Source organism: Chanodichthys erythropterus, chromosome 11 (assembly GCF_024489055.1).
Source record: "Chanodichthys erythropterus isolate Z2021 chromosome 11, ASM2448905v1, whole genome shotgun sequence".
Lineage (NCBI taxonomy): Eukaryota > Metazoa > Chordata > Actinopteri > Cypriniformes > Xenocyprididae > Chanodichthys > Chanodichthys erythropterus.
The window spans coordinates 53,747,386-53,759,568 of record NC_090231.1 but is presented as its reverse complement, the minus strand read 5'-3'; the positions used below and the strand labels follow the sequence as shown (position 1 = coordinate 53,759,568).

At 36.1% G+C, this 12,183-nt stretch overlaps 1 protein-coding gene across 1 annotated transcript in view; it reads right to left on the bottom strand.

Moving 5' to 3' along the window:
- Nucleotides 1–12,183, bottom strand: part of LOC137030786 (polyamine-modulated factor 1-binding protein 1) — a 216,858-nt gene that overhangs the window by 178,091 nt on the left and 26,584 nt on the right. The window contains exon 2 of the mRNA XM_067401220.1: nucleotides 3,336–3,482. Coding sequence (XP_067257321.1) covers nucleotides 3,336–3,482 — 147 coding nt within the window. The remainder of the gene's footprint in view (nucleotides 1–3,335; nucleotides 3,483–12,183) is intronic.

Genomic DNA, 12,183 nt, shown 5'->3' with positions numbered 1-12,183 from the left:
AAGATGTTAAATAAATGTTAAATACACAAAATGATGTACCGATGTGTACGTCTCGCTGCAGTTTACGACAGAAACGAATGCTAGAGGCCAGTAAAACGAGCTGTAAAACGATATGATCGCGGACGCTTCTTACGTCATGTTTGCTTTTGTTAACGCTATCAGGTAGGTTTAGGCGTAGCGATGGTGGGATGTTATTTTAAAACGCAACGGAGCGCAAATGTCTAATTAAGAACCGCGGCGATTCGTCTAAAAAGCAACGTCATAAAACGCTTTTAGCGCCACTCAGTGGACATTTCAAAGCAAAACTGCAGCGATATGTACTTATTGGTACGTATTTCGCGACTCGCAAAAACGTGCCCACAGGTACGTTTTCGTCATGAGACCAGGTTGGTTAAATAAACCTACTGTATCTAAAAAAAAAAACTTTAGGCTATTTAAGGTAACACTTTATTTTACAGTGCTGTAGTTACATGTTACGTCATGTAATTATTATAGTAATAACAGTAAAATATGCATAATTACAAGTAACTAACCCTAAACCAAACCCTAACTCTATAGTAATTACATGTAGTTAATTAATAGTACTCAGTACTTATTTGAGTAATTACAATGTAACTACGGCACTGTAAAATAAAGTGTAACTCTATTTAATTTACTATTGTATTTGTAATTTGCTTATTTGCTTCTTTGTTCTTTTTATATATAGCCTAACAAAAATAACTTATACAATTATAACATTTTCATACTATGTTCATATTATCCACCGCTTGCCCACCAGTACATACCAGCTGACAGACCATGTAGGCCTAGTCTTAATTTAGGTGGTCAATCTGCATTTGAAAGGGTTTTAAATCTAGATAATCAAGTAAAATGACTCAAAATCAAGTAATTTTAGCATGCCAAAGTCAACTTTAATCATTTAAAATGCAATTTCCCAACAGCAAAATTGTGGCCAGTGAAAATGCTGAGTGGCTAGTTACTTTGGAAAACCACTAGCCACAATGGCTGGTGAGCAAAAAAGTTAATATCAAGCCCTGGCTGCTATATGTCATGACTAAGCAATTGAGTCGAGTGGATCATTTATAATAAACTAGTGGTGGGCCATTATCAGCGTTAACGTGCCGCATTAACGTGAGACTCTTATCGGGCGATAAAAAAAATATTGCCGTTAATCTATTCTCAAAGTTGGGTTGGGAGCTGGGTCTATACTACGCTATGATGACTTTCACCTTGATAGTTTAGCGTGGATGTATACCTAGTCTAATTGACCCTTCGCAAAGACCCGCCCCCCTTAGTTACTGTTGCTTTGTCCGACAAGCCGTGGCGCTGTTAAGCCACACACAGTGATATATGCATCACGGAGCAAAGAGGACACTGACAACACGTCGACAGACAAGACAGAGCAGGTTACTTATGATATTAAACAAAGTCCCAGCTTTCAAACTGTGTAGTTTTTAAGAAATTCAAACAATAAAAAACATTTTGTTGCTCTTTAATGTGTCATTACCATGGTCGTGACAGATTGCTGTAGCGCCTCAGCTCAAGAGGCTCGTAAACCGATCATCTCTTTATGTCCATTTATAGCATTAAATAAACATGAATGAACATGAGAATCAATGTTGTTTCAAACGCGGAAAGATGTAAACATACACAGTTTTTCATGTTTAACTCCATACTCCTGCTTTATCAGACAAAATGGCGGATTACTTTTAGTCATTATTTAGGTAGCACACATATTCTGAATGTCTTCGGCAGAATTCAAATGAGCCATTTTAATCTAGATTAATCTAGATTAATTCCAAGATTACAGTGAGATTAATCTAGATAAAAATTAATCTATGCCCACCACTATAATAAACACATTCAACCTATCTGGACTGGGTGCCATTTTATGACATGAGGCACCACAGCAGTTTGAGGCTGTCTACACTGAACACATCAAAATAAACATTATAAACTGATACATGTGTCTTTCTGAACGGTTGCATAAAGAGGCTTTAGATTGCCCATCTTCACAGGTTTATTTGGACATCGCTGTGAACACTAGAGAATGCCTGCTGTAGCATTATGCCTGTGAAAGACTTCTTCAATCAAAACCTGACATGTCAATCTTTCATCCAGTCATCTGGGCTGAAGGGGAACATTGAGCTGATTGAATGGTTTGCTCTACAGCTTCATTCCTGCAGTGTTTCTGTTCTCTCACTGAACTTTCTAAGAAGTCAATGAGATGCTCAGCACACTAAATTCGTTGCTCCCTCACTCACATGGAAGGGGAGAGGACTATATGAAGAACATTTATGAAGCTAAGAAAAGTTGATGTGAAAATATGTGCAAGGATGATGGACAATTACAAATTTATATTCTATACATTCTATATTCTAAAATAAATGAATAGTTTTATTCAGCAAGGATGCATTTGATTGTCAAAAAGAGACACTAAAGACTTTCACATTTTTAATATACATTTTGAATAAATGCTGTTATTTTGAACTTTCTATTCATTAAAGAATTCTGAGAAAAATGTATCAAAACCATTTTCAACTTAATGATGTTGTAGAGTTTGAACTGCCTGCAATGTACATACTGTATGACCTCATTTCTCTTTTCCATCACATTTTCCCTCTCTATTTTTACCTCTTCTACCTTTCATTTACCTCACAATGGAATATATCGCATCACACCAACTGTCTCATTCAGTATTTGTGCAAAACCTGTGCGTGAACATACTTGCATAGAATTCATTATTCATCAGTAAGTTCATACATACACTATTATTCAAAAGTTAGGGGTCAATTTTTATTTATTTTTTTTTCAGTTCAGCAAGGACACATTCATTTGACCAAACATGACAGTAAAGACAGAAGATAATGTTAAAAAAAAGATTTCCATTTCAAATAAATGCTTTTCATTTGAACTTTCTATTCATCAAAGGATCATGGAAAAAAGTATCACGATTTTCACAAAAATATTAAGTAGTTCTGTTTTCAACATTGATAATAAGACATGATTCTTGAGCAGCAATAATTCTTAATATTCAAACTATTTCTAAGGATCATACTGAAGACTGTACAATGGCTGCTGAAAATTCAGCTTTGTCATCACAGGAATATAGAACCTATACATCTTAAAATAAAAAACAGCTATTTTAAACTAATACTATTTTAATTTTTACTGTTTTAAATAAATGGTGAGCATACGAGACTTCTTTCAAGAATCTTAGCAATCCCAAACTTCTGAATAGTAGTGAAAGCACATTTCACATGAAGTATATGGGATTAAAATATGAGAAATTCACATCCAGCTAGGCCTGTAAAAGTCTGTGGTGTGTCTGATACCTGCTCTTGAAGCTCTTTGACTCTGGCCTCCAGCTGAAGCAGCTGCTGAAGCTGCAGGAGCTCATGCTGCTCTTTCAGAGACATCTCCTGGTGTAGCTCAGTGATGACATCCTGTAGTTCCAGGATCAGAGCCTCTCGCTCCTCCACCTACAACACATGACCGCTGCCATGTCAAAAGACTGTTATCCATGAAAGTTATGTGTGGAGTTGGATGGCTATTTGTGATGGCATTAAATATTAAGAATGTCAAAACAAACACTCGGCCACTGTAAGATCACACACAGATGTTTGGGTTTCAATATAGTGACTGCTGCAGGGACACGTTCAGCCTAACAAGCATGTATACATGATAAGTGTGAGAGTTGGGAAGAAATCACCAACAAATGTCCAAACAATATCCATGTCATGCCATCTTGCTAGTGCAGCTAAATCAGATTTTGTGTGTTCACAATGACAGATGTCATAACCCTAACCCAAACTACCCATCACAACATCAACTATGTTAAAGACCAAAGTTTTTTTTTTTTTTTTTTTAGTATTTATTTATTTATTTATTTTACAGTTTAAGGCTGTAAAAAACAGGCAAATGGAAGAGGAGAATCATGGACACAGACCAGATTTGAACCTGCATCTCCATTAGCTTTATGTTTTGTTAACATGCACTACATACAAGCCGAAGAAACAAATACACAAAATAATGTGCTAAAAAAATGCAATTCAATATTTTACACATCTGCTACAATAACGTAAGAATGGGTAATTTGAGGGCTTTTCTCATATAATTAAAATTTGTAATTAAGGGTTCTCTGACACTGCCGGTCAAAAGTTTGAAATAATTAGGATTGATTTTTAAAAAAAAAATTTTTGTATTTGAAAGAAGTCTCATATTTTTAATGCATTTATTTGATCAGCAATTGGGGGTGGGGGTAATATTGTGAAATATGATTACACTTTAAAAAAACTGTTTCCTGTTTTAATATTTTTAAAAATGTAATTTATTCCTGTGATGGAAAAGCTGAATTTTCAGCATACTCCAGTATTCAGTGTCACATGCACTGCATCCAAAATTTGAGTAGGTACTACATTTGAATTTAGATTGTGTCCATTACAAAATACGTTCTACTGTCAATAGTATGAATATGGGTAGTATGAACGTAATTCGGACATACTATATTTCCCATATTGTTACTGTTACATGATCTACCAGCGTCAGTTGCGCCGCATCAGTGCCATTCACAAATCCTCTCCCGTGGCCTTATGGGATAGTAAAGTGTCCATCATGTGCACTTCAGAATTTCGGTCATCTGGGGACTTTTTGCCCATTGTTTTTTGAATACTGTGTATTCGTACTTACTAATCTTTTGGCATACTGTTTTTCGCATACTGTCACTGTAAAAAATGATAGTGATTTTAACGGTAAAAGACTGTAAAAATGCTACGGTGAAAAACAATGTTAACTGGTTTACAGAAAGTTTCTGTACTATATACGGTGAATAACTAATAGATCTAACGGTACATTTAATGTAATTTTACAGTAAAATACCATTAAATTTACAGGTTTTGGATTAAAAAACAGCATTTATTTGAAATGGAAACCTTTTGTATCATTATAAATGTCTTTAGTGTCACTTTTGATCAATTTAATGCATCCTTGCTGAATAAACATTAATTTTCATTTGAATGCCAGTGTATCATGGTTTCTACAAAAATACTATTCAACAAAAACAATTTTTTTAACATTGATAATAATAAGAAATGTTTCATGCAGCAAATCAGCATATTAGAATGATTTCTGAAGGAACATGTGACACTGAAGACTGTAATAATGATGCTGAAAATTCATCTTTACATCAGGAATAAATTACATTTAAAATATCCTACAACAAAAAGCAGTTATTTTAAATTGTAATAATATTTCACAATATGATGGTGCAGGATGAAGTCAAAACCTTTAAGACTAATTTGCCGCTGGTTCCTTTTTCAATTTATGAATAAAATAAAGCTTATGGTAAGCATAAATTGATGACACTTTGATGTTTTGTTCTACAATATAAATTACACACACCTACACCAAAAACGCTAATTTTGAAGCAGTTTATTTGTAAAAACTTTTGTTTCTAATAAGTAATGAGATAAGACAGTTTGGGGTGTGAGTTTGTGAAGTTTATGTTGAAGAACAAAATGTCAAAGTATCATCAAGTTATGTTTATCACATGCTATATTTTACTTATAAATTGAAAACTCCAATATAAAACCCATCAGGAAAATCTCGAAGGAACCAGTGACATAATTCCTGCACCACTCCATATTATTGTTTTTACTGTATTTTTGATCAAATAAATGCAGCCTTTGGTAAGCTTAAGGAACTTCTTTCAAAAACATAAAAAAATCTTAATTATTCCCAGCTTTTGACTGATAGTGTACATGACAGAGAGACGGACCAATGGAAGAATAGATATAAAAACCTAGTTCATCTTTCCGACTTTAAAAACATCAACACCTTCACAAAGCTCCACTTATGAAGTGAGTATATCAGTTTGAGAGATATAGCACCATTCTGTGACATGTTACAGTACATATCAATCGTGTGGAATTGCTTGGCATGAAGAGAGTGTCATAGCGGTTCTTATAAGTGAACCCATGTGATTGTATGAATCCGTTTTCTACTGCTAAATTGCCCTATGCAATTGCGGGTCACAATATGATATACAATGAGAGATGCAGCAGGAGTGAGAAGACGCAATAGGATTTGCTTTGGAAGCACAGCATCTCACTGTGAACTACTTTAAGTACCCTGTTAAAAAAAAAAGAAAAATCAAAAGGTCAAAGTCTAAATGAGTCTATGCACTGAAGAGGTCGATCTCATATCTTAGAGAGCATAAGTGGGCACATCAGTGAGGAAAATCTTGGACAAACACATAAAGATGTTTTAATGAACATTCAAAATGTGCACCGATAAATCAGATTGTGATACAGAAGGGTTAGGAAATCAATTTCTCCAGGCACTGTCTTCCATCAGATTGAACATCTGATGTTGCTAAGCGAGTGAACTTATTTGAGAGCAATAAACTGAAGGCCTGTTATGTAAACTGTTGAATGATCCAATCAAGATTTAATTGTGTTTAGACTGCTGTATGAAATCTACAGAAGATTGTGATCCATGGCTTATGAAGCAAAGGTTACAGATATTAACTGAAACATGAGTGAAAACTGAAAATTAACCATACATTTTAAAGAATTGCACTGTAGCTTATGGCACAATGCTATTGCTACTACTTCAAAATGATGATATATCATTGTACTTATATTTCTTTTACAGTGAGTGAATATGACTTTTTTTTGTTCTGTGGAACACAATATTTTAAAGACCATTTCAGCTGTTTTTGCTCATACACTGACACCACTGGATGGACCAAAAACATTAAGACATTTTTCAAAATGTCTTCTTTTGTGTTCCACAGATGAAAGTAAGTCATACAAGTTTGGAATGACATACGTGAGTAATAAGTGATGACGGGCTGTTGAATTATTAAAAAAAATAATGGGCTCAGCAAAGAAAGACCAAGCCTTAAGTGCTTTGATCACAGGAGCCCACTGTATTTTATACTAGTGGGGCCATTTTTTACACCATTTGTTTCCCTTTGACTGCATAATCAAAGAGAACGTCTATTTTTTTCTCAAATACAGGCACTGTACACTTTTCTTTGTTTCTTGTACTATGGGCACTGGGGTCAGGACTCCAAGGTCCCATTAATAGGGTTATTATGCACTCTTCATTATTTTAACCTAACGCTAAGACCATCTTTGAACCACAGGTCTTAGCTGGTGCCCAGCACCTCTACATTAGGAGATCCTTTGATCCTTCAACTCTTTGAAAAGACAAACCAGGTAGGACTCCTAAATGAACCACTCCAGACTCTAAAATACAGCCAACAGCATTAAAAAACCCTGGATGATCCACTGTATTCTGCCCAAAGGAGAACGGTAACATGTATCCAACTTAATTAACCACAACAAGCCATAAACACACAACTTCAATAGCATATTGAGCAAAAGGGATTAAAAGGAGCCAAACATCCGCATCTTGAGGAAATCAGGCCTTTCAGAATAAATGGCAGTGTTTCATCTAGCAATTTTTTTTTTTGGGAAAAGGTCCTTTGTTATCTCCAGACACCCAGAAAAGCCTCCTACTGACTCTATAGCTTTTGAGGTTCAGATCTCGGCATTAGCATGCTAATTGCAACTTTGTCTGCAGAGCTGAAAAGAAAAAAAAAAAAAAAAAAAAGAAAAAAGAGTGGGAGAGAAAAGAAAAGAAGGGAAGCACTTTGTCCAGCTATGGCCATGGGATTTCTTTTTAATCAGCTGTTACAAATAGCCTTTTTGATCAGAATTGCTTTGTGTCCTAAGTATCTCACCTCCAACAAGGTAGAGAGAGTCTGGACAAATCACAATAAATAAAAGACACAGCAAGATACTCCAACCACTGACTAATGTAAAGTGATCTATATCATGAAATTTATGTTTAGAGATTATGGTAAGCCTTGTGTTAAAGTTATTGTATTTGTTTTGCTGATTTTGTAATAAAGTAAAATATTATATTAATAGAGTAATACACTAATATACTGTACACTTAAAAAAAAAAAAAAAAGAAAAAAGATTTTATGGTGAAGTAAATACTACAGAAACAACAAATTTAATTTTTACATGAAAAAGTTCAGGCAAGAATTAAAAAAAAATAAGTAAATTCTATATTAGTACTCAATTTAAGCTTGTAGAAATGAAAGAGTAAAATTATAAAATTAAGTAAAACTCTTCGAAAGTCGATTGTTCACTGTTTTCCAGCTGTTTTTACATTGTTTTATCATTGCTTTTGTGGTTATGTTTAGTAACCTGCCATTTTGTGACATTTGGAGTTAATTTTCTACTCAAAATGCCACATTCACACAAAAAACGATCCATCGAATGTTACCGTCATTGTGTATTGTGTACCAAATATTGAGGTTCTGTGTTCAGGTGTCATGTTACTTCTAATATGTAGATATGGTGTCTACACAATATCGATTGTATTATTTACTTGGATGTTTCTAAGTAAAGCATGCACTTAAAAAGCATGGTTTAATTCAGTGTTATATTGTTTGAGTAAAATGTATTGCAAATGAAACTTCAACTAAGTAGAAATTACTCAACCTTTTACTGGCCAAGTTAAAATTACTTATTTTCTTTGTTCATTTTACTTAACTTAGTTAAGTAGAGATACTTAATTGCATATCTGAAATTTACTTAAAAAAATGTGTGCAAAAACGTACAAACGAAGAATTAATTACTTATTGTTTTTTACAGTGTGGCCTACCAGCAGGCCATCTGTGGTTACCAAAACACTGTGTTAATATATCAACAGAAACAATTGAAAAGTCCTTTTGTAAGTACAGCAGGTTCACTTGGTGGCACTCTTGATAACGTCATCCATTTTTTAGAATGCTACTTATTTGAATGTGGAAAGACTAAAATCTCCAAAACTGTATTTGTTTCAATAACGTGTCAAATAACCAATGAAAATCATTGGCATATAGCTGGCTCTTTAGCTAGAGTCAAGCCAAATGCATTTTTCACATTAGTCCAGCTAACACACACACACCTTCTAGGGTGACTGTTATTTTACTTAAGATTTTTTCAGGATCAAAATATTTTGTTGAACCCAAAACTTTAAATCTTAACCATAAACTACCTCTAAAATCAGGAGTGAAATATAGATATAAAATTTTGATGCATCATCCCCAGCGCTAAACTCAACCCTGACCAATCCCTCTGACTGATTGATAGGAGTGTTGTTCTAAGACCAACAATTTCTAAATAAATTCATCTACATAAAATCTCCTCCTCAGCTAAACCATACAGAAACTCCTCACATGTCAGCTTAGCCCCTCTGAGTAAACACAGAACTATAGAGGTATTATCTGTGAGTCTGTCATCCCTTTTCACTCCTATGCAACAATCTCAGAAACGGCACACACAACATTGGGCTTTATGTCAATGAGCCATATTTGCTGCACTGCCTCCTCCACCTCACTCTCCGCACAAATGCCAGAGGTCACTCTTTTCATTCAGGCAGAAATCAAAATGATAATGGCGGCTTGTTAAAAATTCTATTTGGATGTGCACATAGGCTACATCAAAAGGTGCTGACATGGAGTGGTTTGGGGTGCAGAGGGTTGTTAGCAATGTGGCTTACTGATAGCACACATCAAAGCTATAGAGAGAGGGACATATGGGGTGGGGGTGGGGTAGGACACAATGACTATGTTCTGGGGCTGTTATAGTCAGCAAATGAAAATATGCCAGGCACAATTTTACCGTTAATGCCTTGACATTGAAACATGAGCTATTTACCATGAAAAAAACACTCTGACTCCATCAGATCCATCTAAATCAAGCTGATGCAATGGACGCAGTTTGGGAAATTATAAATGATAGCCAGACAGAAAACATGCAGAAAAAGAAATAAAGCCAATAATCAAATAAATCCTCTAGTGGACCATTAATAAATATGAGCAGTGCAAGGCCACTTCAGGAGACAATGAAGCAGCAGGGATTTGCGAAAATTGGGACAGTCGTTTCCTGGCTCCATTTTGCATCAGGTGCGGTCAACCTTTTAATGCTGCATCACTAACCGATAACCACCCAGAATGCATTTCAGTGCTTTAAAAGCATTTCCAGCAAAGTTTTCCACATAGGCCAATTACCAAATATCTTGCGTCTGATTCGCCATGTCATTCATCTGAAGCAAGCTCATTTAAGAGGACAGTGGATACCAGTCGAATTTTATGAACCTGGATAAAGCCAAACAAAATATTTACAATAATAGACCTTATAAAGCTCAACCACTGAGACCGATAAGATATGAGAACTCACTGGGTAAGACTTGTTGGTTTTTCAAAAAATATTCCTGTAAACCTGTGGTAGCTAACCCTGCTCCTGGAGAGCTACCCTCCTGTAGACTTCATTTCCAACCCTGCTCCAACATACCTGTCTGGTATTTTTCAAGCAACCCTGAACACCTTGATCAGCTGGATAAAGTGTGTTTGATTAGGAATGGAGCTGAACTTTGCAGGATGGTAGGCCTCCAGGAGCAGGGCTGGCTACCTCTGCTATAAACAGAAAATCAGATTTTAGGTTTAGGTTTAGAATTGAGGTTACTGTTGGGCAAAGGCTTGAGGTTGAGACTTGTGAAACGTTCTCATCAATCTATCATTAGGTGTAATTGATGTATAAGCCAAGAGCAGGGGTGCCCAATCCTGGTTCTGCAGGGACATTTTCCTGTAGAGTTCAGACCCTAATTAAACACACCTGAACCAGCTCTAGTCTTCAGGATTACTAGTAAATTTCAAACAGTTGTGTTGGAGCAGATTGGAGTTAAACTCTGCGGGAAAGTGGCCCTCCAGGTGCAGGACTGGACACCCCTTGCCTAGAGCATAGTTTTTAGACATAATTGTGCAAAATCTGACATTCTAACTTTTCTAAGTACAATTAATTGATGGTGTGCCCGTTTGTATCCTTGTATCTCCAGTTGTATCCTCTACAGGTCCTCTGCATTGAATTACAAAGAAGAACAAAAAAGAAAGACATGCCATTTTACCTAATGTTTCTGGAAGAAGAAGAAAAGTTCAGAAAAGTTCAACTGTGAGTTTCCAAGTGGTGCAGACAAAAGCACATGCGAAGTAGGCTTGCCGCAGTAGTAGGTGTTAGGTGTTCAGCCATACACCGGTTACATTACTTGCCCACCACAACCACAGGTAGCGCCACTCGGCATCTGTCCACAGTGCCCAGCTTTAGGCAGTTCAAAATCCTGCCACACCACAGAATGCCACCCACAGTTTTCCATTACATGTGTCCCAGAATTGTTGATTTCACCTTTGGCTGATAGATTGTGTATTTTTCAGTAAAATGTTTGTTTTAGTAGCTTGAATGAAATCTATATGCTTCATATAGAGAGCTATAGTTCGCCCTTTCTCTTTCCATTTGCTCTTTTTTTTTCAAACACAAAATTTAAAACTCATCGACTCCACTTTGCTCATTCTTGAATTGAATTTTTCCATGTTTGGTGGAAAAAATTTCTTTACCATGGTATCCCTAATGCAAAGACGATCCTCTTTCCACTGTTCATATTTATTTAATAGTGTTTAAAAAGATTTACACGGACAGTCTGTGCGGACCCTGGTGGTAAAGAAATTGTCATCATTCAGACAGTCAATGAGATGTAACAACTAAACTATGAAGCATTCTTCTGGCTTTAGTGGTGGGGTTAGGAAGAATGTTAGGACTCTTGTTTGCTTTGACCCATTGTTCTAGTACCAACAGGAGATCCAGAAACAAGTCGTACTTGGCAAAATGATCATCTAAGTCAGTGGTTTCCAGCCCTATTCATGGAGGCACGTTTTGGAGGATTCCCTAATCACAATTCATTCAACTCATCAGCTCAAGAACAGGGTTGGGAACAACATATCTAGGTGAACAGACAAACCAAGAAAGTTAACATGTAGGGTGTTTCTCAATACTCAATACCTCGCTCCTACGTCCTCCAGCCGGTGTCCTATAAACCGATCGTACTCTGCCATCTTGAAGGACACCTCAATTCTCTAAATCCTCAAGCAACGAGGAGTGAAGAAGCTTCCTGAGGAGTCATGTGCGAGGATACACAGATGCATCCTTCCCTCGCATCCTAAGGAGGTAGAACTATGACGCGAGGAAAGGAAGCGAGGGTGCACAAATAAGAAATGAGAAGCACCCGTAGACATCACACCTTAAAGTGAGCTTCAAAGTGAAGCATGTGCATCTGGTTAGACAGAGGTAC